A 20,040-nucleotide genomic window follows, 5' to 3' on the forward strand; every position below is an offset into this window, starting at 1 on the left:
CTCCGCTTCCCAGCGCCATGGTGAGCTGCTCTCCCGTGCCTCCTCCTCCTCCCCCTCCCTTTCCATGTGCCAGGGCTTGGGTCTGTGGGGAAAGAGGGCGTGAAATTCTTCCACTAAGAATTCCTCCTGTATCTGAGTGGCTGGGACCCATTCATTCTGGGACGGTGGAGCATCCTCCCATGCCATGAGGTACTCCAGTCCCCCCACCCCCCACCTTGAATCCAGGATGGCCGTGGCCTCATTGAGTTGCTCCCTGCCTTCCCTCTCCCCCCCTCCCTCGGGGGTTAGTTCGCTGTCTCGGAGCCTGCTGCTTTCCCTGTACGGCGACAGCAGCGATCTATGAAACACTGGATGCACCCTCATGTCCTCTGGCAGTGCCAGCCTGTATGCCACCGGGTTTACCTGTTGCGTGACCGTGAAGGGGCCCAGCCTTTTGGGTGCCAGCTTTTTGCACCTCCCTCTGGTGGGAAGGCCCTCCGAGGACAACCACACCTTGTCCCCCACCCTGATGACCTCCCCTTGTCGCCTGTGGCGATCTGCCCCCTTTTTGTACGCTTCCTTGGCCCTCTCCAAGTGTTCTCTGAGCTGCTGGTGCACCGTCTCCAGTTCCTCTGCCCAATCCTCAGCCTGTGGGCCCTCCTCCTCCTCCTCCTCCCTCTCCCTCTCTGGGAAAGATCTGAGGTCGCGCCCGTAATTGGCCTTAAAAGGCGACACCCCTGTGGAGACGTGCACTGCATTGTTGTAGGCAAATTCTGCTAGTGGCAAGCGATCCACCCAGTCCGTTTGCCGCTGGCTGACGTAGCATCTCAGGTACTGCTGCAGAATGGCGTTGACCCTCTCCGCTTGTCCGTTGGTCTGCGGGTGTCTAGCCGTCGACAAGCTGACCTCCACCTGCAGGAGGTTCATGAGCCGCCGCCAGAACCTGGAAACAAATTGGCGGCCACGATCCGAAATAACCCTTAAAGGTAATCCATGCAGTCTGAAAATGTGATCAACAAACAGTTTGGCTGTCTCTTCTGCCGAGACTGCCCTGGCACACGGTATAAAGTGACACATTTTGGACATGAGGTCCACCACCACCAACACTGCAGTCTTACCCCTGGACGAAGGCAGATCTGTGATGAAGTCCATGGACACCACTTCCCACGGCCTGTGTGGTGTGGCTAAGGGCTCCAGCAACCCTGGTGGCGCTGCTCTGACCACCTTCGCCCGCTGGCAGGTGGTACAGCCCCTTACATAGTCTCTAACATCTTCCCGCACCCCTGGCCACCAGAAGTGTCTCATGACTAGGTGAGTGGTCTTGTCCCTTCCAAAATGCCCCGCTGTAGGGTTGTCGTGCATCTGCTTGAGGACCGTACGTCGAAGCTGGGTGGTGGGTAGGTACAGCGCACCCTTGTAGAAAAGCAGCCCTCTGCGTTCTGCAAAGTCTTTTGCCTGCTCCCTCCCCCCTCTCAGTTCTCTGAAGATGCGGTTGGCAAATTCATCCGCTGCCGTCAGTGCTGTGAGTTCTGCCTCGCTCACCACTGCTGCTCCGCAGGACCATGCCGACGGGGGGAAAATGTGCCTTGGGGCTGGTGGCGCCTCCTCCTCCATGTACTCTGGCTTGCGGGAGAGGGCATCCGCCCTGACATTCTGCTCCCCCGGGATGTAGTGGATGGAGAAGTTGAAGTTCGAGAAGAACTCTGCCCACCGTATCTGCCGCTGGTTGAGTACCCTGGCAGTTCTCCAGAACTCCAGGTTCTTGTGGTCTGTGCACACCTGGATGGGGTGCTTGGCGCCCACCAGGAAGTGTCGCCAGTGCTGGAACGCAGCGTAGATCGCGAGAAGTTCCCTATCAAACACTGTGTAGTTGCGTTCAGGCTGTGTCAGCTTCCTGGAGAAGAAGGCACAGGGTCTCCACTCCCTGTTGGCGTCCAGTTGCAACAAAATCGCGCCCACAGCTTTTTCCGAAGCATCTGTCTCAATGCGTAGGGGCGCGTCCTGCACCACATGGAACAGGTTTTGGTCTGAGGCGAACACTCTCTTGAGGCTTTCGAACGCTGCTTGCGCCTCTGGTGTCCACTTGAACTTCTGCTTGCCTCTCAGGCAGTCCGTGATGGGAGCCGTAACGCGAGAGAAGTTCTTGATGAACTTCCTGTAGAAGTTAGCGAAGCCTAGTAGGCGTTGGGCATCTTTGCGCGTCCTGGGGCTGTGCCAGTCCAGGATGGCCTGCACCTTGTCCTTGTCCATCGCCAGCCCCTTGTCTGACAGCTTGTAGCCCAGGAAGTCCACCTCTTTGGTGTGAAACTTGCACTTCTCCAGCTTCACATACAGGTGGTTCTCCTTCAGGCGTTGCAACACCTCTCTGACATCTTTCACATGCTGCACTGGGTCATTCGAGTAGATAAGGATGTCATCTAGGAAGACCAAGCATTTCCTGAAGAGGAGGGACCCCAGGACGTGGTGCATGAAGGCCTGGAAGCATGCTGAGCCCCCTTGCAAACCGAAGGGCATCACCAGATATTCAAAAGAGCCCAGAGGCGTGAACATCGTGGTTTTCCATTCATCTCCTTCCCGGATCCTGATCAAGTTGTACGCCCCCCTTAGGTCCAGCTTGGTGAAAATCTTGCCCCTGCGTGCCGCTGTCAGGAGATCATCCACTCTGGGCATGGGGAAAGCCACTGGCTCTGTCACCGAATTCAGCCGTCTAAAGTCCACCACAAGACGGCGCTGTTGCGTGTCTTTCTTGTCCACCCAGAAGACCGGGCTGCCCCCTGCTGCCTTGCTTTCTCTGATGAACCCCCGCTTGAGGTTCTTGTCGATGAAAGCGCGCAGATCCTCCAGCTCCTGGTCTGACATGGCGTACAGCTTGGCTGGGGGTATCGTCGCCCCTGGCACCAGGTTGATCTGGCAGTCAAAAGGCCTGTGCGGGGGTAGGTGGTCGGACTCCGCTTCGCTGAAGACCTCCTGCAGGTCCCAGTACTGCTTGGGTATTGCCTCACCCCCTTTGATATGCATGGTGGCCACCGTGGCTATCGGAGGCCCCTCCCCTGGTTGGTGCTGCATGCAATGTTCCAGACAAAAGTCTGACCCAAACGTGATGCACCTCTGGTGCCAACTGATGGAGGGGTCGTGGCGCGCCAGCCAGCTCATGCCCAAGACGATGGGGGGGTCTGAGATGGTGGTGACGTTGAACGCCAGTGTCTCTGAGTGCCTTCCCACCGTCATTCTCATGGGGGGGGTTTGATGTGTGATGGCCCCTCCCAGCAGCTCCCTGCCGTCAATGGTTGCCACGTGCAGAGGAAAATCCAACTGCAAAAGCTGGATTTGGTGCTCTTCTGCAAAGCTTCTCGAGAAGAAGTTGGCGGACGCCCCACTGTCAATTAAGGCGAGGACCGTCAGGGGATAGCCATTTGGGAGCGTGAGCGTCACTTCTAGAACCACTCCTGCTCTGGGAGGGGTGGGCTGGCTCTGCACCTCTCTGTGCGGGTGGGCGGGCTGGGGCTGTTGTCTGCTGACCGTGCCTGGCTGCTGCCCCTTGTCTCCTGCAGCCAGGCTTTCCCGTTTCCCTGCTGTGGTGCTGCGTCAGTGGGGGAGGGTACCACCGTTCCCGCCTTTCCTTGCCACTCCCTGCGATGTGGGCAGTCCCTGACGAGATGCTGGGGTGAGTTGCAGAGAAAGCAATTCCCGCCCCTTCCCTCCTTGCGTCTTGGCGCCGCTGGGGTTTGAAAAGCCCGCGCGCGCGCGCTATCAATCTGCATGGGCTCCTGGTCCTGGCTGGCTCCAGGCGTGGCTTGAAAGGGTTGTTGAGGGAGTGGCTTCTCCTGCGACCGTGGGAACCAAGCCCGCTTTGCGCGCGTCGCTTGCTTGTCGTTCCACCGGGATTCCTGCCTCACCCCCACCGCCAGAGCTGCTTTGCTCAGCTGATCCATAGTACTGGGCTTTGGACCTCTCGAGAGTTCATCCTTCACCTCCTCGCTCAAACCCAAGTAAAACGCAGCTTGCATGGGAGGCGAATCCAAAACCCACCCCAGTCTGTGCACCAGCATGGTGAATTTCGCCCAATATGCGCGAACTGTCATATTTCCTTGGCGTAAATTATGCAGTTCCTCCTTAGTCTGGTCCAAATGACTATCGGACGAATACATCGTCCTCAAACCTTCTAGAAATTGTTGGACATTTTTCATGCAAGGATTCTTGGTTGCGATTAACGGTCTTAGCCACTCCCTGGCCGCTCCGGTGAGATGTTCCACAATAAACGCTACTCTGTGCTCATCATCGGGGAACTCATTCTGGTGCAGCTCAAGAGCATACACGATCTCAGTCTCAAAGCCCTGAAACTCCTTCGGGTCTCCATTGAACTTGCTTACAAGGGTCCCTGCTCTCCTTCCTGGCAGCACTTGGACTTGGGGAGCCCCTCCCGCCTTGTTTTTCTCTGCATCCAGCTTGTTTTGGAGGTCTACCGCCACCGCCCTTAAATGCTGCTCTTTTTCCTGGAGCTCTCTCACCTGTTCCGCAAGTTGTAGCCGGTCGTCCTGGACCTTCTTAGTCTCCTCTTTAGCTGCCTTCAATTCTCCCTGCGCCTGCAGCGACAGCTGTTGCAGTTCTAGCTGGGCTTGCTCAGCGATCTGCCGCCACTTCTCCGCCTCGGACACGCTCATCCCGGCAACTCCAAAGTAGCCCAAAAATGATTAGGAGGTTGCTGTCACAGTGGCCGGAGTGGACTACTTCAGAGTAACGACGCTACGCAGCTCTGCATTTTATTCTTTTATTGGTGCTGCGTATTTACAGTGCTCAAGTCATTGCTATTTACACGGAGCGATGTTGTCAGTCGGTTTCAGAACCTCCTAATGGCTTTTGGCGCGTCTTTCTCCAACACAAAAGCTTTGGCAGACCCATCCTCTTGCCCCTCCTCTTCCTGCGTAATTCTGGAGTTGGGGGGATGGGTCTTCCCCCCTTACTTGCCCCTTCCTGTCCCACCTGGGACCCTGGCTCCTTTACCTTGCCTGAGCCTCGGACACGACTTCCTGCTTCCCCACTGGAATCGGAGCTCTCCCTGCTTTCCCCTTTGCTCGGGGACGGGCTTGAACTCAGGAGGGGAGGGACTTCGCGATATCCCTTGTCCCTCACAACTACCAACAAACCTTCTATGCAATATTGGCCCTACTGGGTTTCTGGTAGCTGCAGCTGGGACAGAACATCTCCAGTTGGATCAGCTCCTCCCTCTCCCCTGCCATCACACCAGGCTCCTCTTTGGGGCTGTTTCACCAAGCGCTTCCCTGTGTGCATTGTTGGCCTGGATGGGACAGAAAGAAAGAAAGCGTAGAGCTAAAGCGAACTGCACATGCGCACTTAAGGAATGTCCCTGAGTTAAATCAAAGAGCAGGTTGAAAGATGGAGGTAAAAGATAAAAGTAAAGGATCCCTGGACAGTTAAGTCCAGTCAACTTTATTTTGCAGATAAAGTCGCTCAGATTCGGGAAGAGGTAGACTCCACCGTGGGCGCAGGGCCGGGGCGGGGGAGTGCTGGAGGTCTGTCTCGTCCAGTTGCGAGGGATCAATTTCATAGAATCATAGAATCACAGAGTTGGAAGAGACCACAAGGGCCATCCAGTCCAACCCCCTGTCGAGCAGGAAACACCAGCAAAGCATTCTTGACATATGAGCTGTCAAGCCTCTGCTTAAAGACCTCCAAAGAAGGAGACTCCACCACACTTCTTGGCAGCAAATTCCACTGTCAAACAGCTCCTACTGTCAGAAAGTTCTTCCTAATGTTTAGGTGGAATCTTCTTTCTTGTAGTTTGAATCCATTGCTCCATGTCTGCTTCTCTGGAGCAGCAGAAAACAACCTTTCTCCCTCCTCTATATGACATCCTTTCATATATTTGAACATGGCTATCATATCACCCCTTAACCTTCTCTTCTCCAGGCTAAACATACCCAGCTCCCTAAGCCGTTCCTCATAAGGCATCGTTTACAGGCCTTTGACCATTTTGGTTGCCCTCCTCTGAGGATGTGGACAGGCTGCTTGGACGAGTGAAACCAACCACCTGTCTCCTTGACCCTTGCCCATCCTGGCTTTAAAAAGCTAGCCGAGAAGGGCTGGGCGATGGACTTTGTGGGTTGGTGAATGCTTCTCTCTGTGAGGGAGCCTTCCCAGACCCGCTGAAAGAGGGGTTATTAAACCGATTCTTAAAAAACCGTCTTTAGATGTGGCCAATATGGCTAACTATCGCCCAGTCTCAAATCTTCCATTCTTGGGCAAGGTGATTGAGTGAGTGGTTGCTGAACAACTCCAGGCACGCCTGGAAGAAGCAGACTATTTGGATCCCTTCCAGTCGGGATTCAGGCCTCATCATGGGACTGAAACTGCCTTGGTCGCACTGGTTGATGATCTCCGGCGGGCTAGGGACAAAGGTGAGAGCTGTTTCCTAGTTCTGCTGGATCTCTCAGCGGCTTTTGACACCATCGACCATAACATCCTTCTGGACAGTCTAGAGGGGTTGGGAGCTGGGGGCACTGTTATACAGTGGTTCCGGTCCTTCCTCCTGGGCCGTGTTCAGAAAGTGGGGGGGGGATGAGTGTTCAGACCCCTGGTGTCTCACTTGTGGGGTGCCTCAGGGTTCTGTCCTCTCCCCCATGCTTTTTAACATCTATATGCAGCCACTGGGAGAGATCATCAGGGGGTTTGGGCTGGGTGTCCATCAGTATGCTGATGATACCCAGCTCTACCTCTCTTTTAAATCAGAACCAGTGAAGGCGGTGAAGGTCCTGTGTGAGTGCTTGGAGGCGGTTGGAGGATGGATGGCGGCTAACAGATTGAGATTGAATCCTGACAAGACAGAAGTACTGTTTGTGGGGGACAGGAGGCGGGCGGGTGTGGAGGACTCCCTGGTCCTGAATGGGGTAACTGTGCCCCTGAAGGACCAGGTGTGCAGCCTGGGAGTCATTCTGGACTCACAGCTGTCCATGGAGGCGCAGGTCAGTTCTGTGTCCAGGGCAGCTATCTATCAGCTCCATCTGGTACGCAGGCTGAGACCCTCCCTGCCCGCAGACTGTCTCGCCAGAGTGGTGCATGCTCTGGTTATCTCCCGCTTGGACTACTGCAATGTGCTCTATGTGGGGCTCCCTTTGAAAGTGACCCGGAAACTACAACTAATCCAGAATGCGTCAGCTAGACTGGTGACTGGGAGCAGCCACCGAGACCACATAACACCGGTCTTGAAAGATCTACATTGGCTCCCAGTACGTTTCCGAGCACAATTCAAAGTGTTGGTGCTGACCTTTAAAGCCCTAAATGGCCTCGGTCCAGTATACCTGAAGGAGCGTCTCCCTCTCCATCATTCTGCCCGGACACTGAGGTCCAGCACCGAGGGCCTTCTGCCGGTTCCCTCATTGCGAGAAGCCAAGTTACTGGGAACGAGGCAGAGGGCCTTCTCGGTAGTGGCGCCCGCCCTGTGGAACGCCCTCCCAACAGATGTAAAAGAGAAAAACAACTACCAGACTTTTAGAAGACATCTGAAGGCAGCCCTGTTTAGGAAGGCTTTTAATGTTTAATAGATCACTGTGTTTTATTTTTCTGTTGTAAGCTGCCCAGAGTGGCTGGGGAAACCCAGGCAGGTGGGCGGGGTATAAATAATACATTATTATTATTATTATTATTATTATTATTATTATTATTATTAGGTGACTATGGGGTTGCGGTGCTCATCTCGCTTTCAGGCTGAGAGAGCCAGCGTTTGTCCACAGACAGCTTTCCAGGTCATGTGGCCAGCAAGATTAAACCGCTTCTGGTGCAACGGGACACCATGGGGGAAGCCTGAGCGCACGGAAATGCCGTTTACCTTCCCGTCACAGCTGTACCTATTTAGCTACTTGCGCTGGTGTGCTTTCGAACTGCTAGGTTGGCAGGAGCTGGGACAGAGCAACGGGAGCTCACCCCGTTGTGGGGATTTGAACCGCCGACCTTCTGATCAGCAAGCCCAAGAGCCTCAGTGATTTAGACCACAGCGCCACCAGCATCCCTTGAAAGTTGCAGAGCTAAGCCAGGGAACAGCAGCACAACAGAAGGGGGGAATCTGCTCACCCCAATCACAAAATCTAAGGTGGATTATAAACTGGGAAGCCTGAGAATCCCAATTGAAATAGGAGCGAAAATTTCCAGTATTTGCTCATTCGTTCCACATGCAGAATGAACATTGATCCGTATCCACAAACAAGAGGTCAGTCAGTAGAGCATGAGACTCTTAATTTCAGGGTTGTGGCTTCGAGCCCCACGTTGTGCAAAAGGGTTCTTGCACTGCAGGGGGTTGGACTAGACGACCCTCACAGTCCCTTCCAGTTCTACAGTTTTGTGATTCTACATCATTTATTATGCCCTCCAGATTTGCATAGTGTTTCCTTTGCATAGGGATGAACGGAAGAGCAGGATGCTCATTAGTTAAGTGTGTACAATTCCACCACAGGAGAGACAGCAAGGCAGATAAGGTAGCTTTTTATGTCAGAAGCCAAACTGCAGCGGAGTTGAAAGAGAGCTGCGTGCGGCAAACCCAGCTCCGAAGAGGCCCTGATGGCTTCTTGCACCCCTGTCTATGAGTGTCATGAACTCTCCTAGTTTTGTGTAAGGTTTGGAGGGCAGGACTGCCCTGACATTTGGCTGACTGATGCTGCCACCGCCTCACACAAGGGTGCTCTGGAGCAGGGAGAAGGAGAGAAGGCACTGGGAGGGCAGAACCAGGGGCTCTGTCATGTGGCCTGCCCTAAAGAGGAGGGCTTCTCTGGAGGGCTTCTCTGGTGAGGAGGAGGAGGAGGAGGCTGCCTTTGCAGATCTGAAGTAAGATTCAGATGCTAACACAGTCTGATTTTGTGCATGGAATGTGGAGAGACTGCCACCTTATCTTTTGCCTCGGGCTACAAAGTGTCTTGGGCCAGATAGACAAATAACACACACACACACGACACACGACACACGACACACACATGCTTCTTGGACCCACAGCTCTTGACTTCCCTCTCCGATCTCGCTGATTCATGTTAAGCAGTAGTCGCTGCGCACTTGCTTAACTCCCAAACCCGCTTGTTTGCTTAAAGCAGGGACCAGCAAACTTTTTCAGCAGGGGGCCGGTCCACTATCCCCCAAACCTTGTGGGGGGCTGGACTATATATATATATATATTGGGGGGGGGAATGAATGAATTCCTATGCCCCACAAATAACCCAGAGGTGCATTTTAAATAAAAGGACACATTCTACTCATGTAAATACACGCTGATTCCCGGACCGTCCGCAGGCCGGATTTAGAAGGTGACTGGGCTGGATCCGGCCCCCGGGCCTTAGTTTGCCTACCCATGCCTTAAAGTGTCGTATTAGAATGTCCTCCTAAAAGCATTTTGTGGCAAATGGGATTCATTGCAGGAAGCACCCAAACCCGCAGCTCGAAATGCTTTCCCTAAGTGATTTATCTCCTGAAACCATGTGGGTAATTAGAGGAACACAAAGAGGAGATTCGAAAATCCCGGTGGGATTATCGCAAAAAGGCATTGTCTGCAACGCTGCCCTTAGGGTTGACAAGAGCAGCAGCAGTAACAACAACCAAGCCCAGGGCAGGAATTGGACATAGGTCTCTTTCAGGGGAAATCTTGGATGGTCACCTTCATCTGGCCAGCTATGATGTGGTTGTAGTGGCTGATAGCTCTCTCCTCCATGAATTTGTCCAGTCCTCTTTTCAAGCGATCTAGTTTGATAGCCATCAGTGCATCTTGTGGGAGAGAGTTCCATAGTTCAATGGTGTGCTGCATGAAGAAATAAACTTCCAGGAGGGATGGGAGGAAGATTGGGAAGGGGAAATTAGACATGCCCAGGATACTTTGGGCCTAAGGGTCCATTAATTCTAGCTTTGCCTCCCTCTCTCAGGAAAGAAAACGCTCTTCAAAAGCATGAATAACATCTCACTAAGTCGCTAGTAAAGCCCTCTCTCCATTTCCCACTTTGATTTTGGGGTGGCACTTAGGCTGCCTTGTAAACTGGGCTGCCGAGCACTGTAATTATCCCGGTCTTTGGCTGCGTCGCTTCAAGGGCGTAGCCTCTGCAGCCTCGCTCAGAGTTGCACCGCCCTGGAAGGCAGAACCAGCGCATGAGAAAAGGGAAGCGAGAGGCAGGAGAGGGAGCCTGGGGAGAACTGCCCCCACCCCCAGCATCAGGGGTTCTTCAGCTGTGAGGGGTAGCTCAGTCGGTAGAGCGTGAGACTCTTGATCTTAGGGTCATGGGTGCGAGTCTGCCATTGGGTTAAAGGTTCCTGCATTGCAGGGGGTGTACTAGATGACCTCCGTGGCCCCTTTCAACTCTATAAATCTGTGCTTCTGTGGTTATGCACTGCAGAGGGTTACATAAGAAGGCCCATCTAGTCCAGCATCCCACAAGCAGAATCGGAGCACAAGAGCCCTCTCTCCACTCCTGTGTTTTCCAGCAACTTATTTTCAGAAGCCTTGCTGACTCCAGCTCTGAAGTAGCCTTCAGTAGCCCTCTCCTCCATGGATTCTCCCCATCTTCTTTTTAAAGCCATCCAAATTGGTGATGAGCACCGTTTTCTGTGGCAGCGAGTTCCATAGTTTCATTAGTGTAGACCAGAGATTCTCAAAGTTTTTTATCTGGGCCACACTTTCAGAAGAAAAAAATGTTCACGCTGCACCATTTTTAAAAATAAATTAATAAGAAATATATATTACATTGCCTGGGGGGTGGGGGGTTTGGAGAATTCCTAGCAGTACTTGATTTATAACCTAGAACACAACTTCTTTATAATATGATCACGGGGCACCCAGAAAGTATAAAACAATGCAGCTACACAAGAAGACGAATAATTTCCCCAATATAATGATAAATGAGCCCCTTATATACATTCCTTAAGTTGTTATATAAACTCGATGAGAGGTGTGAACTTGCTTTTGCCAGGTAATCTCATTTATAGTAGGTCTAATTGGAGTCAAACAAATTCACCTCTCCTCAGTAACACAAAGAAGCCTTTCTCTTTTCTGATCTTCCATATTTGTCCAAGCTGGAAATCTCTGCTCACAACAATATGTCATGGAGAACTGTAGAATAGCCAATGCTCTTGAAGAGCGACATGGCATGCATACTGTTTTCAGTTGTATATTTTTTTAAAAAAAATGTTTTTTATGCTATGCTATGCTGAAATGTTTAAATGTTTCTTTGCCTTTAAGTCTACCTGGCCCCCTTGCCATCCTCTCCTTTGAGAACCACTGCAATTGCCTCTTGTGGTCCTTGCAGATCATCGGTTCAAAGGGTTCGTGTCCCCCCTGCAGCCTCTCTCTCTCCCCCCCCCCCCCAGCCTCCAGCACAGGCTGGATAGCAGATAGTTAAATTGCCTTTTGGAAGCTTTTGGTCTTTTGCCATGTAACTCTGGAGCACAAAAAGGCAGCAGCTGCTTTTTGGGGTTTGGAACAGCTCTGGCCCGTGGATAGAATTGTAAATACTCGGGGGGGGACGACGGCGGCACAAAATTTTGTTTTTGTCTGACTCTGTGCCAACTTCTCAGGGGACTGACTTGTTATTGTGGAGGGAAGAAAGAAACTTCCCCTGATGTCATGCAGTCAGCAAAACCCACCAGCGCCCACTTGCCCTCTGAGGTGCCAACTTTTCACTTCCTTTGGGTCGCTACTTAAACAAGCATGGAGGGCAGCATCCTGCGTTGCTGGGGAGAGAAGCCTTTGTGGGTTTTGATAGAGGAAAGGAAGGGTTTGGGCCACTGGTTCTTCCTGCATGCTTGTTTTTCCCCCCTTCCCCCTTGCTGTGCTTCCACGCCCAGCCTGCAGAGCAAGAATTCATGTCTGCATTTCCTCGTAAATCTTGGCGTGCCGCCTGGGGCTACCCTTTTAATTCCCTCTCTGAGGTTTGCAGGGAGGAGAGACTCAAGCAGACAAAGAGGATGGGAGCCACAGTTGTCCTCCTTTAGTCATCAGAATGGATGCTCCCCTGTAGCTCTGGGTGAGGGAAGAAATGTGCTTGCAAAAAAAAAACAATAGGGAGAACTTGGGGAAAAGACTGGAAAGCGCAATATCTGAAGAGAGAAGGGAATGGGTTCTTGGTGAACCTATTGCTCTGGTGTTGTTGTTTAGTCATTTAGTCGTGTCCGAATCTTTGTGACCCCATGGACCAGAGCACACCAGGCACTCCTTTCTTGCACTGCCTCCCGCAGTTTGGTCAAACTCATGTTCGTAGCTTTGAGAACACTGTCCAACCTTCTTGTCCTCTGTCATCCCCTTCTCCTAGTGCCCTCAATCTTTCCCAACATCAGGGTCTTTTCCAAGGATTCTTCTCTTCTCATGAGGTGGCCAAAGTATTGGAGCCTCAGCTTCACGATCTGTCCTTCCAGTGAGCACTCAGGGCTGATTTCCTTAAGAATGGATAGGTTTGATCTTCTAGCAGTCCATGGGACTCTCAAGAGTCTCCTCCAGCACCATAATTCATAAGCATCAATTCTTTGGCGATCAGCCTTCTTTATGGTCCAGCTCTCACTTCCATACATCACTACTGGGAAAACCATAGCTTTAACTATACGGACCTTTGTCGGCAAGGTGATGTCTCTGCTTTTTAAGATGCTGTCTAGGTTTGTCATTGCTTTTCTCCCAAGAAGCAGGCGTCTTTTAATTTCGTGACTGCTGTCACCATCTGCAGTGATCAAGGAGCCCAAGAAAGTAAAATCTCTCACTGCCTCCATTTCTTCCCCTTCTATTTGCCAGGAGGTGATGGGACCAGTGGCCATGATCTTGGTTTTTTTGATGTTGAGCTTCAGACCATATTTTGCGCTCTCCTCTTTCACCCTCATTAAAAGGTGCTTGCAAAAAAGACAATAGGGAGAACTTGGGGAAAAGACTGGAAAGTGCAATATCTGAAGAGAGAAGGGAATGGGTTCTTGGTGAACCTATTGCTCCGGTGATGCCATTTTAATTTTCGATTTAACCACTGAACCATAGAATTGATCCACCCCCCTTTCCCTCCCTGACCCTTTCATAGAAAAATAGAATACAGTGGTACCTCTACTTACGAATAACTCTACTTACGAATGTTTCTACTTAGGAATGGAGCTCTGTCCGCCATCTTGGATGCGGTTTAGATAGGATTTTTTTCTACTTAACGAATTTTTAGATAGGGTTGCTTCAACTTATGAATTTTTTCTCCCAATGCATTCCTATGGGATTCGACTTACATTTTTTTTTCGACTTACAAATGTGTGTTTGGAACACATTAAATTCGTAAGTAGAGGTACCACTGTAACTGAATTCTGGAATCCTAGAGTTGTAGAGTTGGCTAAGCAGGAATCTCAGCTAAAGCATCCATGACAGATGGCCATCCAACCTCTGCTTAAAAACCTCCAAGGAAGGAGAGTCCACCACTCCTAGGGGAGACTGTTCTACTGTCAAGCAGCTCTTGAAATATAGTCAGAATCTCCTTTCTTGTAAATGGAATCCATTGGATTGGACCCTATCCTCTGGAGCAGCAGAAAGCAAGCTTGCTCTATCTTCCATGTGACAACCCTTTTGATCTTTGAAGATGGTTATCATATCTCCTTTCAGTGTCCTGTTCCCCAGCATCTATGGCAGATGGCCATCAGGCCTCTGCTTAGAAACCTCCAAGGAAGGAGAGCCCACTAACTTCTAAGGGAGGTTGTTCTGCTGTTGAACAGCTCTTGCCATCAGTCATTCTTCCGAAGGGTTCATCCGAACCTCTTTTCTTCTCACCAGCAGAAAAGATGCTTGCTCTCTCTTTCATGGGACTGCCCTTGAGATATTTGAAGATGGCTCTCACATCTCCTCTCAGTCTCCTCTTTTCCAGGCTAAACATTCCCTCAACTGTTCCTCGTACGGCTTGGTTTCCAGACCCTTGATCGTCTTGGTCACCCTCCTCTGCACACATTCCAACTTGTCACCATCCTTCTTAAATTGTGGTACCCAGAACTGGACACAGAACTCCATAATAGAGCAGTACTACTATTATTCCCCTTGATCTTGATGCTAGGCTTCTTTTGAGGCCACCTAGAATTGGTCAGGGCAAGGCAGCGATCCCTCTGGCTAGCAGTTTCTGGAAACCGCAGGAGGGAAGAATTGCTCTTGTGTCCGGATCGTGTTTGTGGGTTTCCCAGAAAGGGCAACTGTTCAGCCACTGTGAGAACAGGATGCTGGACTAGATGGGCCATTGACCAGAAGGCTCGTTTAATGTTCCTTAGCTAGATAGAAAATCGGAGGTGGAGCTTGAATATCAAAATACTAAATATCGGAAATTGGCAAAGAGGCAGGAGACGAAATCTGTGCTTTGTTTTTGTTTTTCCACTTATGTTCTGAGCCAGGTGCTTTCTGAATGGAAAAAAACCAAACACCAGGGCTTGGGAAATGTTTTGTCCCTGAGACGCTTTTTGCTTTTCGTGTTCCAGAACTTGGAAGCCATCAAAGAGCGCCTGCTTGTGGGATCGTCTCGGGGAGGGAGCAAAATAAGGGTTTATTTAGCTCATTTCTCAGACAATACAAACCCAAGCCAGAGTTTTGGCACCCACAGCAGAGGTGTTTGGGAGCTTTTACAGTAATTACATCTGAAATGGGAAACCTGCCCCCCCATTTTTTTCAAGCCTCTAATCTGTCTCTTTTACTTAAGAAAAATAAAAAAGTAGCATTAGTTTCAGTGTACCTACAAATACTTTAAAAAAATAAAAGCAACCTCCCCCCCCCACAATGCACACATAGAGAGAATCATAAACAGTTGAGTCTAGTTCCTTAAAATTGGTGTGTTCCTGTATCCACCCCAAACACTCACAACTCACAGTGCTTCTGTTTTCCACCCTTCTCAGCCTCATAGAATGGTAGAGCTGGAAGGGATCCCCAAGGGTCATCTAGTCCAACCCCCTGCAATGCAGGAATCTCAGCTAAGAAATGATGGACAGGTGGCCATTTGACCTCTGTTTTCTGCTGCTCTGGAGGGTAGGTCCCAAACCAATGGTTTCGAGTTTCAAGAAAGGAGATTCCGACTAAACATCAGGAAGAACTTTCTGATAGTAAGAGCTGTGGAACAGTCTCCCACGAGACGTGGTGGATTCTCCTTCACTGAAGGTTTTTCAGCAGAGGCTGGGTGGCCATCTGTCATGGATGCTTCAGCTGAGATTCTTGTATTGCATGGGGTTGGACTAGAGGACCCTCGGGATCCCAACCATACAGCTCTATGATTCTTGTGCCTCCTCTAGAGTTCTCCAGGCCTCATTCTATGGAACAAGAAAGCCATTGTGGCGTGATGGTTTGAGTGTTGGACTAGGACCTAGGAGATCAGGGTTTGAATCCCCAAACAAGCCACGAAGCTCACTGGGTGACCTGGGGCCAGTTACCACCTCTAAAGCCTAATCCACATGGTTGTTTTGAGGGTGAATTGTGGGTAGAGAACAACCATGTACCCCAGTTTGAGATTCTTGGAAAGTAAAGGTGGTATATAAATGAAACAAACAAACAAATTGCCCTCCTTGGTCTGTCTGCTGTAAAAGACAGCGCCTCCTCACCTGTCCACATGTTTCACTTTCTAGGAGGGAGGGAGAAGGCCTGAGGATCTTCTGGGACAAACAGCGAGAACCATCTCTCCTGGTGCGCTGGAACCCTTTCTCCACCGACATGCCTTACACGACCTTCACAGAGCACCCGGTGAAGAACATCAACCAGAGGTTTAGCACCATCTGCCAGGTGGGCTGCAATGGGTCAAGCGGGCACATCAAATGGATTGGGCTAATAGTATTACTGTGTCAGGCAGGGGAGTTCCCCCTCTCCCTTCAGTAGTTCACTGATAAGAATCAACGAGCCGTTGATAGTTTTATAGTCCTTTTTATTGCAGCACCATCTTGCCAACACAAACAGACAACCCTCTTCTTCCTCTTCTGAACTGATCTGAGCTGTCTGCTGCTGCTGCTGCATTCCCCAACCTTCATCTTCAGGGTATTCCCTGACATACCAAGGGTATAATCCAGTAGCTTCCAAAGTGGACACCCCAATGTTAACAGTAGCAATAAATAAAATAACAGAGCGTTCCCTTGTAGCGCAGCTTGGAGAAAGGCAATTCTGAGTGGGGAAATGGCTGGCAGGGAGAGGGTTAAGCCCCTCTCCCCACGCACCCATTCCCCACTCCCATTTGCAGCTCCCATGGACTGCTTTTCTTAAAAATTAAGCTCCGAGGATTGGTACCAACCTATAACTAGAGACTGATGGATCTGTCAATTTAGGTTTCTCATTTTTCCAATCTTAAGCATTTTCACATCAGTTTGTGATTCATTTGGTTTTTTAAAAGAGGCCATCCCATATTAGTGCACCCGTCTGCTATTTACATTATTTTTTTAAAAAAATGAAGGTAATGTATAGACCACCTTTCATTGTAATCAGAAACTAAAACAAATACAAAATGCTCATTTTGTTTGCAACTCTGACTGATGGACACATTTTTGCAAGCAAGTTTCCCAGGTATAGTATGTTGCTATGTTTCCGCTGAGATTTACACACACACTTTTCCTAATAGACACGTTCTTGCACTCCTTTGTTAATTGTTGGAGAACTACACAACAAATTGCAGGAAAGTGTGAACTTCGAGGGATGTTCCAGTCACATACCCAGTTTGAGAAATTTGCATAAAAATGTTCACCAAGCCAAAGTTCTCCCCGCATTAAGAATTTAAGAAGAGCCTGATGCAGGATCAGACCAAGGGCCCATCCAGTCCAGAATCTTGTTCTCACATGGCCAACCAGAGGCCTGTGGGAAACCAGCAAGCAAATGGGCATTTGAGTGAAGGAGTCCTTTTCCTCCTGTGGCTTCCAACAACTGGTCTCCGGAAGCATTGCTGCGTCCAGCCGTGGTCATTGTGGCTAGTGGCAATTGTGGCCGGCAGCCACCAATAGCCTTTCTTTTCACCTGCGGTTAATCCCAGGTTAAAGAAGACTTGCATGGGCAACTGAGCCCTCCAAATAAATGTCAAAATGGAGCAATGCAGGAGGTATTTGAGGGCGGTTGCGGTAGCCGCAGTGGGCATCAGATAAATGTCATGGCGTGAAATGGAGATCATTCAATAATGGATTCCTGGTGCCTTAACGTAAACAGGAAGTGAGCAGCACATGCCCCCCCTCTCCCCACAGCGTGAAATACAAGCTCCCCAGCCATCGATTTGAAACCACACATGTTCAGGTCAAAACAATATTTTCTCCTCCCCGAATTATCTCCCCATCTGCCTGCTCATAAGGATCTCAGTAATTGGAGCCCCCTGTGGAAACACAGCGAGAGAGGGAGTGTGGATTTGCTTGTTCAAAGGGATGCGCCCTCACCTCTGAGTGCTTTAATTCAGCATTGGGGAGTGTTGGGAAGTTGTCCCTTTTTCAAAAACCCCTCCCTCGTGGGCGCAAGGAAAAGGAGAGAAAGGAGGTTTTATTTTTCTTCAGTGAGACGGGGTGGATTTCTCGCCCAAGTGGTTTCAGGAAAACATCCGATTTGGCAAGAATGGAATCGTTCACGCTTCAAGAGATGAAGTTGCTGCTAGGAATCCCACAAACTCCGAGGGCAAGGAGGGAGGGAGCTTGTGGGCTCTGAGATCATCTTGGGAGAGCAAGGGGCGAAACCGCACGTGGGTCGGACTTCTCAGGTCGTCCACCCAGCCCCAAACTTTTCATTTGAAGGGCTCCAGGTGCAATCGCTTTTCAGCAATCCCATAATACTTGCAGCAGTAAACACAGGCAGAGATGTACCTCCAGTGGAAAGGGGCCGGCATGTGAGGCACGAACACACCAAAACTGCCTTTTAGATTTTACAGCAGCAAAATGTGGTCACAATAGGGCAGCCCGCCAGAAAGCATGCAAGCCAATAACACAGTCTACCAGGGGAGCAGAGATCTTGGGAGGCAGAGCAGAAGCAAACAGATGCAGCCATACAGGAGCTTGACGTTTAAGCCCAGCCTAGACATTTTGGCTTCATAAGCTGCTGCTAGCTAGGCCTGGCCTGTAATAATCCATTCTGGTTAGATTTTATTGCCCCTTTTTCCAAAATCAGCTTTAGTCCAGCTGGGATTTGCTATAGCCACTTAGAGCTTCACTGCAGAAAAAGAGAGTGGTAGGGAGAATAAATTATTAGTTTTTCTATTTAATGCATCCCCCCCCCCCGTTGTTTCTCCCAAGTTGGGATTCAAGGCAACACAGGGCATTTTTGAAACATTGTGCAAAGAATAATAAGAACAAACAAGTTAAAATACAACAGAACCAGCAATTACATTACAATTTGTCTGCCCAGCAATCAGCATCTTCTGCACTTTTAGTCTCCAAAGGCCTGTCTGGGCAGGACAGCCTCAGCCTGCCGGTGGAAGGATAACCAAGGAAGGAGCCAGTCCGCTCTCCTGGGAGGGAACCCCTCGATCCAGCAGCAGCCCCGGAAAGGCCCTGTCTCAAGATGAGCAGGCGCTGAGGCAGCCATCCACCAAGGATAGGATTTGGTTTGGGACTTTAGGGTGTGGCGAGGTAGCATGACTCGGATTCCAAAGTACCCTCTCCTTTCCCAAGGAGGCGTTTGCATCACTTCCTGGTGGGCGGCACGGCTAAGGAAAATCCCAAGCCCATTTCTATTCAGGATGGTGGCTGGAGACACCTGTCTGTCTCCAAAGAGTTGCATTTGCAGATGACGAATCAGTGACTTACCTGTGATGTCAGCGTACATGAGGAGGGTGAGCTGCTTTCGCACTTGAGGGATCTTGGCCAATTACATCACCACGCCCCTAATGGCTGCAATCGGTTCTTCCAGCTAATCTTGTTGGGATAAGCAACTTGATTGCAATGCTATATTGTCATGGCAGGGAATCCTGTGGCTGCAACTGGCTCAGCCGAGGGGTGGTGGCATTGAATGTCCATGGCATTCCTTCTGCTCAGGGAAGGGACCTCTCTGAACATTCACACTCCAGCTTCTGTGGTGGAAGGAAACGTAGCTGAAAGAAAACATATTTTGGGCCTGATTAAGGCCCAGAGGGAGTGGTAAAGGTTGAGATGAAGGGGGCAGATTCCCACCTGCTTCTTGACATTCAGGGGCCCCGAAGCAGAGGGATGGGCGAATCTGCCAAATTTGGTTTCTCATTATTTTCAGCCTTAATTTCAGTTCCTATTTCCACAGCAGCTTGCTTTCTTTCTTCCTTCCTTCCTTCCTTCCTTCCTTCCTTCCTTCCTTCCTTCCTTCCTTCCTTCCTTCCTTTCTGTTCTCATGAATATTTATTAGCATTTTTGTCCAGATTTCTCCTAATGTGCAGATTTGTGAGTGCAATTTTGCCTAATATATACCTTTTTGCAAAGCAATCTCTCTTAAAACCATGCATTTTGTATGCCATTTATTTATTTCTTAAGCAATATGTGCATTTTGGTGACGCTTCACTCTGGCATATACATTTTGCACAAATTCCTTTATTGGAGGACTGCATTGAGGGTTTCAGAGAAGTGCAGATTCCAAGGAGGGCTGTGTTTGGGTTCCTGCACTGTTTCAGAAAGTGAGTAGAAACAAAATTAAAATAAAATAAAATAAAATAAATCCTTCCAGTAGCACCTTAGAGACCAACTAAGTGCACACGAAAGCTCATACCAATGACAAACTTAGTTGGTCTCTAAGGTGTTACTGGAAGGAAATTTTCTATTTTATTTCTATGTTGTTTCGATGGCAGACCAACACGGCTACCTACCTGTAACTAGAAACTGAGTAGGTTTGCCTTTTAAGTGGGAACAGAATCAAATTTCTCAACCCACTCCAGCTCAGCATCCCATCTGGCCTGGAACTGAGCAGGCAATTCTCGCTATCCATTAATTGCTTAGTTCCAGAAATACAGTTCTTTGCCCTGAGGAGCTTGCAATCTCCATGTTGACCCTGAAGTGATGTGTGTGAACCTGCGTGAAGAGGCAACAGGGGGGTTAATCATGAGCAACATGGCTTTCTTTCCCCCAAACACCCACCAGCAGCTACTTCTTCCTGAGTTGTGTCTCTCTCTGTTTACTCTCGATATTTTGGCACCTCTCCAC

General features: G+C 50.0%; 1 protein-coding gene across 2 annotated transcripts in view; it reads left to right on the forward strand.

Moving 5' to 3' along the window:
- The window catches only part of TPRG1 (tumor protein p63 regulated 1), a 48,167-nt gene that overhangs the window by 23,096 nt on the left and 5,031 nt on the right, over window positions 1-20,040 (forward strand). For both annotated transcript variants that reach the window (XM_060274257.1, XM_060274258.1), the window contains one exon: window positions 15,556-15,709. In XM_060274257.1, the coding sequence (XP_060130240.1) occupies window positions 15,556-15,709 (154 nt within the window). The remainder of the gene's footprint in view (window positions 1-15,555; window positions 15,710-20,040) is intronic.

This window comes from Zootoca vivipara, chromosome 5 (genome assembly GCF_963506605.1).
Source record: "Zootoca vivipara chromosome 5, rZooViv1.1, whole genome shotgun sequence".
Taxonomy (NCBI): Eukaryota; Metazoa; Chordata; class Lepidosauria; order Squamata; family Lacertidae; genus Zootoca; species Zootoca vivipara.